At 43.9% G+C, this 13,723-nt stretch overlaps 1 gene segment (V, D, J or C); it reads left to right on the forward strand.

Moving 5' to 3' along the window:
* Positions 1-12,448: 12,448 nt before the first annotated feature.
* Positions 12,449-13,020, forward strand: LOC103780245 (the record flags this gene model as incomplete). The annotated part of the segment is given in 2 exon segments: positions 12,449-12,497; positions 12,646-13,020. Coding segments are annotated over 2 exon segments (424 nt in total), but the record flags the coding sequence as incomplete, so codon positions are not given.
* Between the last annotated feature and the right edge of the window lie 703 nt (positions 13,021-13,723).

Below are 13,723 nucleotides of genomic sequence, written 5' to 3' on the forward strand. Positions count from 1 at the left end.
TCCCACCACCGCTCCGCTGGGCGGGCCCCTGGGCGGCACTGGGTGCCGACCTCAAGTCGAGGGTTGCCGCTCAGGGCCCCCTCCGCTCCCCCCACCCCGCGTCTCTCATAGCGGGGTTTTCCGAGTGGCTCTTCCCCCGTCAGAGCCGCGGGCCTGGCCTGTGGCCTGCCCGCCCTGCCGGGTTCGTGCCAGGAGGCGCGATGTGGCGGCACGGGAGCAGCCCCGTGAACTGCCGCTCTGTGGTCAGCCTCTCTTGACGTTGAAATCCACGTTGCTGTGTGGCATATGCTGTTCTGCGGCAACCTAGCTTAAAGTATGCGCTAACTCACCCTCCAGTTCCAAATATTAAAGATTAAATGTCACAGATGCTAAGTGCTTTCTTGATCCTGGGTACTAACAAACCTTAACTCCATCGGCAGTGCGTGGATGAATCATCTGGGGTTCCTCCATTCTCTCAAAGGAGAAACTCTGTTTCCAATGTATAAACAAAGGACTAGAAGCACCTTTCATAGTGGGTCCCGTCTCCTGCTAGTATAGGAATAAGAATCTACCTACTCAGGCTGCAAATGTCACTGGGCTGAATGTGGAGAAAAGCTGGAGGATGAGGCATGCTGCATAACCCTCTGAATTGTACCTACCATTCAGTGATTTACATGATCAAGTGGCAGAAAATGAGGATGCTGTGACCTACAGTGCCAAGGAAATGAATGGAACTGAATGGAAAATGTACCGAAACTCAGCAGCTTGCAATTCACAAAGAATTCTCTAATAATGTATGACCTTCACGTTACACATGTTATAGTGACTGTGAATCCCTCCAACGTAAAGCACTGGTACACACAGAAAAGCACAAACACACGCTAGACACCCCACTGCATGATAAAATGTATAAACTTCAGCTTAAAAGAAGTACTATCAGCAGAGGGCTAGCCTCCACAAAGCATAGCCTTTTCTAGCAGTTCTGTAGATATGCAGAATAATGCAAATACCTACCTCCTCCCAGACAGCATAGTTTCTTTCTTAATCCTCTCTGTGGGGGTTTCTAGACACCAGTTATAGCAGACCACTGCCTTCCAACTCCCCTCCCACAACCTTGCCCTCCCAACTCCCCTGGCCTGATTCTGAAAGAAACTAAATTCAGGAGAAACTGCAGGTACTCAGCTCCTCTTGGAATCTGGTCCTTAGTCAGCTCCCTAGTACATTTTTGCACATATGTTTCCCTTTCTTCCTCCTTTTAGTACTGTGAGGAGCATCTGGCCCCTAGAAAGGAGCAGCGGGACTGTCCCACGCAGCGGGGCCGGGAACGCCGTTAACTAGCTGCTTTGTTCAACAGCTGCGGAAACGCTTCCTCCCCTTTCTGCTAATGGAGTATTCCACTCAAAACCTCCTCCTCCTCCTCCTCCTCCTCCTCCTCGTGCAACGAAAGGCAAGCACGGGCGAGCTGCTGCTCGGAGTGGCGGCGGCTGGGGAAAGTTCTGTGCTGCAGGGAGGCAAGCAAGCACATGCAGCGTCCAAACCCTGTCTAAGGTCTCGGTCGGTGGAAGGCAAGGCGACAGACAGTCAGCCCTTTACTGGGAATTAATGTTAAGGCAGCGTTTAAGTGTTCTTTCTTAAATGCTGCAGCATTTTCCAATGCACGCATTTATATCTTCAAATGCTTTTCCAGTTTCTGAAACCTTCCTCTGCTAGGCAGATTATCACATCATGCTAGAAAAAAGTACCTCTCAGAATGTGAACAGTCACTGCCAGGACATGACAGAAACAGAGTCACAAGAGCTCTCCATCCCAAACTGCCATCCGCTTCTCAGGTCAATCTTAAATGTGACAAAACCAGCACACTTTATGCAGCAGTGTGGCTGCATGGTATGGATAAGTTGTCTCTGAAGTGGGGTGTGATATGACCCATTGGAGTGCAGAAGCAAAATAACAGAACTTCAGTTATACATCTATATAATTTATAAATAAGTAAATATATGTATATTTTGGGTGTATGCTAAAGTTTTTTACCAATAGGGTTACATGGTCAAAAATGTTTGGGGACTACTGATATAAACAATCATATGCTCCAACTTAGAAAGACAGACATTCATTTTAAAGACACAGAATTTCACACAATAGTGAGTTTCAAATATCCAGACACAAAAACAGACCTCATAATACTTAGAGCAAAAATAGAATGTACATTTACTCAAACAATGGTCGAAATAGCAAAGCATAATCCATTTCATAAATAATCTCCTCACTGTGTGAAACATGTTAGGTCTTGAAGAGAAATGAGTTAGAATGTGCAGGGCAGACCACAAAAACCTAAGAGAAGAAAACCACCCATGAGAGAATAGCTGAGGAGGATAAAAGTGAGGGGCAAGGCTGAGACAAGGGGAACAGAGCTTCAAAGGAAAAAGAGAGAAAAAAAGAGGGTAAGAGCAAGAGGTGGGAGATGGAAGTAGAGAAAGCAAGATACACACAGAATAACTATAAAAGAGTCAAGGAAAGGCGGCTTGCAAAGAAGAAAGGGTGGAGCTGGGAACAGCAAATGGAATAGCAGGCAGAAGAAAGAATAAGAAGGGTACTATTTATACATGAAAGGACATGTTTGACAGGCAGTTTTGTAAGCAGAACTATTTTCAGTGGATAAAATCTTCAAGATTTTTTTTTCAAGGGCAGATCTATCACTTAAAAAAATCTAAAATAGCACATTTTCCTTCCCAGGTTTCTCAAAAATAATCATAAAGTTCAGTAAATTACACTTGTTCTCTGCTTTCTTCCTTCTTTCACTTCTGCTTAAAATATTGTTTCCTGAGCTTTAATAGATTTGTAATGAGCTTATCATACAGATTGACTGATAGTGTTCACAGTGCTAACACCCAGAAGGAAAAACAGTCATTTAGCTCTGGACAGTGGGTAACATTGAAAAGGAGAAGTAGCTGCCTAGGAATCCATGACTGGATTCACAATAAACCTGGTTCCATGCTGGAATGGGCACTTTGGGTATATTTAGTCCACTGTATGTAGACCTACAATCCACATAGCTAAGTCCAATACTGGCTGCTAGCTTTTTACCTGAATGCCCAGACCTAGTAAATTAATTTGAAGCTTATTGGAACACGAGACACCACAGAGTTTCTGAAGCCACCAAAGGCGGGGGGGGGGAACTAAAATTCATGAGTCCTGCAATAGAATAGAAATACAAATGTGCAGCCATAAATGAGAGAGATGTGTATTTAGTATGTGTACATTGTTACTGAAGTCCTATGAACTCCCTAGGCAGTAGGAATATCTAGGTATATTTATCTTACAAATCTATATATCTCTCTTGCAATCTTCTCTGTATTCTTACCAAGTGCATGAGACGATATTTTTTCTATCAGCTGCTGATGTTGATCCATATTCCAAGCTTCCCTCCCTTCCTTTGGATGTGTACTGTGGCCCCTGCTCTTGATCAAGCGTGAGAGTTCTAATTTCTGCTGGATTCGTGAATAACAGGAGCTCTAAACTCTTGTTGGAACAGCACATACGAAGTACCACTCTACTTTTTCAAGTATTGTCTGTTTGACTTGGAAGGAAGAGGGCTCATATAAACTGCAATTATCCCTGTTGCTTCAATAAGAGTGTTTGGAGGTATTCCATATTCAGAGCAGATCTGTACTAGATTTAGCTGCCTGTTGCTTCTCTGAAGAATAACTCCAGAAAGCTGCGTAAGATTTCAAAAAGTTCTGTTTTCTGTTACATGCTTATGCTCAAGTGGAAAAAAAATGGACCAACAGTTATATAGCTGGGAAGGGAAGTTACGTTTCTTTACTGTCCTGGGATTTAAGCAAAAATGCTTGCTAAAAAAGATCCTGTAGGATACAACTTGTTCTTGGAAGCCCCGTAGAAAAATAAGGACAGTAAGATACTGGAGTTAAAAGGCAGAAATGGTGAATCTTAAACACTGTCAAGAAGATGAAAGGGAATAGAGCTGAGGTTCTTTAAGAGTGTGAGGTACTACTGGACTGTTTCTCTTTGTCTCACAAACTGGGCAGCTTGCACCAGCCGACGTTCCGGTACAGGGTCTCTGAGCCTGCTCAAGGTTATAATAACGTTGTAAGCGCAGGGGTTTATGTACATGACTGCAGTTTCAGTTTGGCTCCTGGCTGAAAAATAAGTAGGAAAGGAGAACTACAAATATTTTTTTTACATGAATAAAATTATTTATTTTGTGTCTGAGAGGAAAAGAATGTGGGAAGTGTTAAATAATTAATTTTGTTTAACATGAAACACTCCATTTAGCTTTCAGGAGATTTTCAGAGAAGAAAATGAATGGCTAGATACATAAAGCTGCTGGCAGCAGTGGTTCATGAACAGAACAAGTCTGTGGCCTGGCAGTTCCTGGGTCCCTGTCTCTAGCCTGGGTGCCAGTTTCTTCCACAGCAAACGCTTAATTACTTGTAAGACATGGAAACATCTCAGCGGGAAGCATGAATTCTTTCACTCATCCCGTCTCACATATGCAGACTGGCATGCTCAGGAAGCTTGTGGTGACGTATTTGTAAAAAACAGTTTAAAATCAACCTAGTGAAGAATGGGAAACTGCTTCTGAGGCTGTGGTCCCACAGACATTTCGACCCCACAAGAATACAGGCCTCTCCTGAGACAGACTACCTCCCTCTGTCTTTCCTGCTCTGAGCTGGAAGTCAGCCTCACCTCCCCTGTGCTGGCAGCAGAGATTTGTGCAGTGACCTGGGTCGAGGAACTGATCTGGCTGAAAACTAACACAGAAAAAGTTGTATGTAAAAGTTTGGAGTATGTGTAAGAGCTGTAGTATATGTATCAATTCTGCAGCTGGAAGATAGGTGGGAAGGCAGAGGGTGTGCAGGTTGGGGAGAGAAGGGCAAGATCAGCCCTTTTAGCAACAATCCAGTTGATGTACATTTAAAGCAGATATATACTAGCCCTCAGAGTATGTGGCTTTTAATGCTGAGTATCTCAGAACAGGGGTGAGTTTTCATTACCCGTTACTCTTACAGACTGTGACTGAAATTGTTTTCTTTCCCACAAACATGACCACTTGCTTTTGAGATATTGGTTGCCCTCCTCTGGACACATCCTAACAGTTTGATGTCTTTCTTCTACTGAGGTGCCCACAACTGCACAGCATACTCAGGGTGGGGCTCCACCAGTGCAGTGTAGAGTGGGACAATCTAGGCAGATGGAGCAGCCAGCTATGCTGTGCTTGATGCACTCCAGGACATGGTTGGCCCTTTCAGCTTCCAGGGCATACTGTTGACTCATATTCAAGCCAACTTCCCACACCTCTTTCCGCAGGGCTGCTCTCCAGCCTCTCGTCCCTGAGTTTGTTTGTATGAGAGTTCAGGATGTGAAGAGAGAGAACTAAGATCTGTTAAAGAGATAGGAAAAAGGAATTGAAGAAGAACTTGAAGAAGGGAGTGTACTTTTGAACTGAATCTCAAGAGAGTGGAGAGCCAGTGGAGGTGTTTGAATAAATGAGTGGTGTGTAATAAAATTTTCCTTGCATTGAACTCTGCATGCAGGGGTTCAGAGGCTAGATACTATGCCGAGAGTCTCCTATTGCTCTAGTTATTTCAGGAAAGCATGGAAGTCTATTCCACGGCAGATGTAAAATCACATAAAGCATGCAATCTACGGTCGCCTCTGCCACACACGGCGCCTTGGGAGCGGAGGACTCCTCTCTGCACTGCTGTAATTGAACGGTGCCACCCGCTGGCCAGGAGCGGTGTGCCGAGGTAACGGCACAGCCTGCTGCTCCACAGCCAAGCCTCCCGGAGCCCCCCAAAACCTGCAGGCAGGCCTGTCAGCCTCCACTGACCCCCAGCTGGGGCCCCCACCTCCGTGAGCACCCTTTCCGAGGAGGAGAGGTATGCAAGCGTTGTGTATAGAAATTTTAGAAATCCCACGTGAAAAAGAAAGCTTGGGAAAGTACTTACTGTCTCTTTACTAGTACTGCACAGGTCAGGGTAGGTTTATTTCCTTCAGCCAGCTGAACTTTGTAGAGGAAGGCTTTTCACACTCCCTACCGCATCGCTAGCGTTGTGGAGAGACTCAGGACTTCTAGGTGCCTACGATAGATGGTGAACGACAGCCCTGCTGGGCTTCCCTCTGCTGCACAAAGTGTCTCCTTTCTGCTTAAAGTCAGTGTTAGCCTAATGACATACTGTGATGCTGCACTCTGGAAAATTAAGTTAGTTTTTAAATAAATCTTTTTCTTCCATGAGCATATGATGTCCTCTATGATGCGTGTTGAAGCTCTACTCTTTCAGCCAAGACAGTCAGGGCCCTGCCTGCACCAATAAACCTTAACTGCCCTGACCAGCCTCACCTGCACCCTCCAACAATGCACTTTCTGTCTGTTGCCCCAGGAGACGTATTTTAGCTCAAACCTAGGCACACATTCCCTAACTAAGCTATGTTCTAGGCAATGCCTAGTCTTTACCTTTGTTGTGTCTGGCCTGTTGATTTGGTTCATGGATGGAACATGGACTTGACTTGTCCCTTTGTATTTATCTGGTGATCAGTTGATGGAACTTCTTATTGTCACCAGCCCTGCTTGGGTCCTGTGGGACTGTGGCCTTCTCAGAGAGGCTGCTGCTTCTGCCTGTCGTGTGGTCTTACATTTCTTCTCTTGAGGGAAGAAATTACCTTCTTCCCCTGCTATTATTGCTCCCTGAAAACTTCAACATTAATGCTCTTATTACTAGGTTTTTAAAGTTACTGCTGTATTTTTCTTAAGGCTTGCATTGGTGGTAGATTCTCAGATAATATTTACGTTTTTGTCTGTAAGTGCAATTCTTTTCCTAGGACACCTCTGTGGTTTTTACACTCTGGAAAACTGCAGTTTCCACTGGTGAAACCTGAGAACACTAAAACACGGCAGCCAGATTTTCTTTAGTGAATGAATTTTCTGTAAAGAAATATCATCCTGATTAATTTCATTTACACTATCTGTGGTGACTTGAGACTAAGTCAAGGGCATCTTGCACAGGTGCCACCACAACAGGAAAGCCCCCGACCTCTTAGCAGCTTTTTCTTGATTAATATGTGGTTTATTTTGATTAGCCAGTCAAAACCATAAAAAAGAATCATCTTGAAGCTCATTTTGAAAATTTGTCTTCAGGTGAAAACAAATGTTGCAGCATTTGTGCTAACTAGTTGGTGTACAGACACATACAGAAAGATGTAGAGAACCCGATACCAAAATCTTCAAAACCCAAGGGATCTAGAGCTAACGATCTATCCCAAGTGGTGTGCCTCTGCCACATGCCCTAAAGCCCCTTCAGCTCTATTAGTAACATCGTCTTTTTTTGCGGACAACAAAAAGAGGGCGGCAGAGGGCAGCAGCATTCCACACCCAGAGCCGCTAATAACGTAGAGACCTTTTGGAAAAAAAGTCATGTGAGGTATGCCAAAGGAGAGCAACGCTGGATCCAGAGCAAAGCCAGGGTGAAATGCGGCTCAGCCTGAGCGTTAGCGGCTGAGGCATCTTTATTCAAGAGAGATGCAGTGCACAGCAACGTGCCGGCAGGACTGCCCGCTCCTTGCAGTGACGGAGTGTAGTTACTAGGAGGAGCTGCAAGCTGCTTGCCTGGGAGATGCTTTTTGTTGTGTTGCTGCGTGAGATGTGCCATTACCCTGCAGGTTTTGCTTTGCATTTTCTGCTAGACAAAGCACTAGTGATCCTTCATGAAACGTATTTACGAATTGCCTGTTCTCATGTTGGCAGCCTCCTGCTGGTTCACCTAAAGGCTTTGCCTTCTAGTTAGTGACCACTAGATTGGTGCAAAAAGATTCTTGTGAGTATTTTAAAGGCATTTGGGAACAGACCAGCTCAAGGTCTTTGCCAATGGCACAAAGCTATGTTACTTTGCCGAAATCCAGACATTGATTGGAACACTCCTCAGTTCCCATTAGCATTACCGAGACAGTAATTCAGTCCTTCTACAGACAAGAGCAGGGAGACACCCTAGAACTACAGTAGGTTTTATGGGAAACGTCAGGGACCTACGTCTGCAAGGTCCATCAATGAGAATCATGCTTCTGAGAACCATACATAGTTAGATCTCACCTGCATCTCTTTATTAGGTTCCAAAGTGCCAGGCAGAGAGAACAACAGGCATGGCTATAATCTTGCCTTTAATGCGGGCTTCAGCTTTCATGTTTCCTTTACTTCTGAAAATGTCAGTATCTATTAATAAAAGTGCTATGTTTAAGTTTATTTTTACACCTCAACAGAGCAAAGAAACTCTGGTGATGCTGATACAGAACCATGCACTGCAGCTCACTCCTGCATAAAAGGAGTAATAGTTTTGACTAGGTATAATCAAATGAACAATAAACAGCCGTAGAAAAGGAAGCAAAAATTATGAATTTATTGCTGTATTTCTCAGCAATATATAGGCCAGGGCACCCAAAGAAGTAATTTAATATTTTAAAAAAATTTTTGTTAATATATATGATCTGTGCAAACCCTACAGCTATTCTGGATGGCCATGCCCACAGTTATGAGCAGAGGTTCTGATGAAGCAGCAGTCTTCCCTTGCTTGCTGGATGGTGTGCCAGGCAATTCAAACTTGCACAGGAAACCAGGGGCTGGGGCTGCATCTGCTGCTCTACATTATGGTTCTCAGCAGTACTACGTATGTCTGTGGTTCATGTTTACGTTCAAAGGATCTGGTAACAACAGAAATCACTGTTCCTTATGCTCAGCATCTTGTAAGTCTGAGAGAAAGACTTTGCAAATCCTTCCTGGACAACCTCCAAAGCTGGATCCTTCGAAGTCCAGACTTCAGTTAGTTCAGTTAGGCTGAAAACCATAATCCTCGGAGGAACTGCTGGCCTGGTGACCAGTGACAGGCCTGTCAGTCCTGAGGAGTGCTTGAGCATGCTTGGCAGTTTCCCTTATAGGCCAAGCTTGCCTGGAGTTCCTTCCCTTCGGGTCAGTTCCTTGTATACCTTACCAGGTAGCCTTTGAGAAAAAGTTGGCAGGATGGAAAGTCTTTGATCTTTGGCGGGGTTTGTGAGAGTCAAAGAACTAACTGCAATATAACTGGCTTAGAAGAATGAACACTACCTAGGATTATGAGCTTTTACCTCAGGGTCAATATGACCTGAAGACTCAAGCCAGCTTCTACCAGCTGAGAACATCCCATAAAGACAGTAAAATAAGAGGAGCTTTGACTTGAGGAAACAGACATATAACCACAACCAGAACAACAAGTGGCCAGAATCCAGTACAAAACCACTCCACCCACACAGGACATTAGTTCAGAGCAATGAAGATTAACATACCACTGACCATATGTCTTCACTACCTGCATGAGCCAAGTACCTACTGATGCTGCATGGGACAGACACACACTGATCATGCAACCAATAGTAACTGATTTGCCTGCTCTTTAACACAACTGCACTGAACATGCACCAGCCCTGCTTTCCCCTCTACCAGGGTCCTCTGGGCATGAGGCTGGGGCTCCACTGCACACACAGCTAACATGAAAGAGTAAATTCCCTTAGCAGTGCTATACCGAGTGTCCTTGCCTCCCTTCTCTGCTGATGAAGAACTGACTTCTACAGGTTCTTGGTTATCAGGTTTTTGTTTGGGTTTTTTTCCCTCTGGAGTAGAGTACAATAGCGTTTTTCAGGAGTCTGATTTAGGGTGACTAAGGGAGGCTTAGAAGGGAGACTTCTCCTCACAGTTCTTGTGCCCTCTGGCCTTTTCTCTCTAGTGCCCAGTCAGACTGGGCTTTATCCTATTGGGTATTCAGTTTCAGGTGATTCCCATGTGGGCCAAGAGGCTCTTCTTCCTGCTGGCTTCTGTGGTTTCTGGTTGACTACAGAGCTCTGAAGCTCTGGGAGCATTCTTCTCTGTGGCCTGGCTGTGAGGATTAGCTCATGATCAGGACCTGTATAAGTAAGGAAAGTAAAGCTATTTTGTCCACAGTAACGTGGGTTTGCTTTTTTCCCCTAAATAAATTAGGCTTGTGTCTTGCCTTCTACCTCAGTGTTCTAGGGACAGGCCTCAATCCCAATTTACCTTTCTTTTGCTTTCTACAAATCCACTTCTTCTCTCTCCCTCACCTTTACCCTAAAAGGCAGCCTGTGTCAATCTGCTGACCCTACAATGACATTGTCTCTGATAGTCTAATATTTCTATCTCCTGACATTCTGTCATTCCATTGATCTGAAGTGCTTTTTAGTGGACTGATGAAGTTCTGCATTTTCCTGGACTTTGAGTTATTGCCTGAGCAAGAATAAACCAATAATCATTTCAAGCAAATAATTTAAAAGGAAAGGGAGTTGCCATATGCAAAGAGGTGCATGACTGTTAAAGAAGCTACAACTCTGTCTAGTCAGTTCAAGGTATCAGCATCCTATTCTCAATTTCTTAAGCAAAAAGGAACAGAAATGAATGTGAAGAGTTCACCTTAAAAGTAGATTTATCTGTTCTTTGGAAGATGGAACATAACTTGTAAAAGAAACACTCCAGGAGATTGGGACTAATTTGATATCCAGTTTTTCAGTAATTATCTGGTAAATGATTCTGTGGAAGATGAATGTTGAAAGAAGAGCCATAGGAAAAGCATTAGCTTCTGATTTTTTAGGAAGATGGAAAGGTAATAGAAGAGGAAGGACCAGGAACAGGAGGAAAAGCAAGAGGCACAGCATGATCAAATAACAAACCTTTCAGGGGTGTATGGAATGTCATTTACACATCTCATTTTAAGGAAAGCTGGTCAGTGAGAAATCCACAGAAAAGTGAGCCCCCAGGTGTGTCCATGCCTTAGGGAAACAGGATCAGCTGACAACCAGTTTGATTATGTATGAGAGGAGCAACTTCTTTTGATTCATCCCTCTTGTATGTATGCAATGAGAGTTTATTAATGATCAGAGAACCGGTTCTTCCATTATTATATAGACATCGTGACTGTTCGATCAACCCCTGCTCAGGATCTGGCTAACACAGCTCATGCTAAAGCCCGTGGATTATTGCCCCATGTTCCAATTTATCTGATCTGTCTGTGTGGTCCCAGTGGGTGAGGGAGGGAGCTGGAGGAGCGGGGAGCTGAGGGCCCCTTGCTGAGCAGACTGCGTGTCGGAGGCTCGTTGCTGGGGTCTGGCAGGCGTGTGCACACGCGTGCGTGCAGGAGTGCCTCAGCTCTGTGTCTGTGAGCCAGGGGTCTGCACCAGGGCCTCACACACCCGGGTGCCAGTGTGAGGATATTCAGGATGCAGGGCCAGCTGCTGGACTGGATGGCTCTGTAAGGCCAGCCACGAGGGCAGGAGGTCCACGCCGTGGCTGCGTGCGTGTTTCCTGCTAACAGACCTTTATCCTGAGGGATCCAGGATGAAGGTCTCTAGGGCCATCTGTGTTTGCATGACTGCCTCTGTCGGGATTGATTTGTGTGGCTGGCTGGCTGCACTGTGGATGGGTTTGTCTGCCTGTTGGGAGGACACATGCAGCCTTGCTAGTGGGTGGACCTAGGGAAAGGGAGTTGCAGCAGCCTTGCCACTATTTGGCTACCTGATTTCTCAGGTCTTAACAGGTACCTGTCTAAGTACCCAGATGGATCTCTGTATTTAATTTTGCACTGTGATTCCAACTATATGAATATATTTTCATGTCTTGTCTTAAGTGCACGAGATAGTTTGAGACTATGTTTCTTTTATGGTTGAAGTAATGGAAATTCTTTAACCTCAGGAGACAGATTAGAGGGTGGAATTAATTAGATGGAGAATGAGGAACAGAATACCACTTAAACAGGATGCTTCAGAAGGGAACAAACCAGTGATATATGTTTTTACTTATATTAAGGTTTTACAACAGGCTTTCATACAAAGCTCTTCCCAAAACAAGATCATGCATGCTTGTTCTGACAGGTGGAGAAGGAAGAAAAGTAATGCATATGTATGGTATTTGCTCTTTTTCCAAAATGAAAAATTTGAGTACTGGAAAGGAAAGGAAATAAAAAAGGAAGGGAAGGGAAGGGAAGGGAAGGGAAGGGAAGGGAAGGGAAAAAAAGAAAAGAAAAGAAAAGAAAAGAAAAGAAAGAAAAGAAAAGAAAAGAAAAGAAAAGAAAAGAAAAGAAAAGAAAAGAAAAGAAAAGAAAAAAAAAAGCATTACCTTGTTTCACCAAACATTTTCTGTTTTATTCAGGAAACAAAATATCAAAAGGTAAAAGGCAATTGTTATATATGACAATATCCTGTCTGATAAGACAAATTTCTGCCTGAGTCAGTTTGAAACTTTCTGTATGTTTTCAACAGATATACTTCAAAGTGTTTGCTTGAAATCTCTTGCAGGAAGGAACTTGGTTTTCAGCATAGGTTTTGCTGTTACAGAGATCTCTGCTATTGGCTTAAAAAACCCCAAACATGTGAAACAGACCAATATAGGTCCCTTGTAGGGGCATACTCACTAGCTACTGAGGCAGAAATGAGGATGTGGACAGCTTGGTGTGTGGCCATGTACTTCTTCGGAGCAAGTAAGGCATCAGTAGAACTATGATACCTGCTCTGCTGCTGGAAGAATGTAGTTAACTCAACTGTTTGGTTTTTTTGGTTTTTTTTTTTTTTTTTTTGGTCGTTGTTTTTGTTTGTTTGTTTGTTTTTTTAATTTGCTTTGTCTTACAGGAGCTAAAATCACCCAAACTTCAAGTCTCGTGGTGAAAGAAGATGAGAATGCTACTCTGACATGCAGTCAAAATGATAATCACAATTCTATGTACTGGTATCTGCAGCAGCCAGGGAAGGGGCTGCAACTGATCTATTATTCCTTTGGTGCAAATCAGGAGCAAGTGGGTGACATTCACTTTGGATACAAAGCTAAGCGGTCAAAACTGGAAGATTTCTCTTTGGATATTTCGCCTGTGAAGATGAACCATTCAGCTGTCTATTTCTGTGCAAGCAGTGTGGACACAACACTTCAAAGTCACTTGCTTTCTTTACATAAACGCTCCTTTGCAGCACCTCCCCTCAGAAGGGTGTCGCTCTCAGCACAGGAGAAGGGTATGTAGGGCAATGGCCTGTTCACAAACCAGATGTTGCCTCGTTGGAACAAGAGAGGCACAATACGTCTTTGAAATGCAGGTTAATTGCTGAACTCCTCTTTCCTGGTCAGCCGTTTATTCTCTATCTCATCAGAATAACCAATAAAGATTGTTAACCAAATGCAGATATAAAATAAAGAAAATCGAAACTGCAATCTACACAGGCACAAATTATTGCTCCCTACTCCATTTTCTTACCTGACACAGAAGAGTTACTTGAAATACCCACACGTGTAAGCCTACCTCAGAGATAGTGACTTGTATGTGCACTCTCATTCCTCTCTGAATATTAATCAAGCAATGAAAGCCACAGTGCTTTTCACTGCACTTGGAGAGATTACCCTAATAACCAGAAATCTGTAGAAATAAGATTGTCAACAGCAACGAGAAGCATGAACAGAAGATGATGTAAGTATTTTCCCAAAGCAAGAAAGCACTAGGCAAAGTGCTAGTGATGTTTAAAAGTCACTTGCATAATTTGCTAGAATGTGTTTCCAGACAGAGAGGTTTAGAAAGGTTCAAAGAAAGGATGTAGAATGGAAAGATCCCATAATTAGGCACGGCATCCACATTCTGAGAGGGTTTATATCTGTCCAGGTTCGGCTAGGGTGTTTGGTTCTTCACCTGCCGTCGGTCAGGAGCCGGGCCGGCGGGGGGTTATG

The sequence above is a fragment of the Merops nubicus genome, unplaced genomic scaffold (assembly GCF_000691845.1).
Source record: "Merops nubicus isolate BGI_N331 unplaced genomic scaffold, ASM69184v1 scaffold35839, whole genome shotgun sequence".
Taxonomy (NCBI): domain Eukaryota; kingdom Metazoa; phylum Chordata; class Aves; order Coraciiformes; family Meropidae; genus Merops; species Merops nubicus.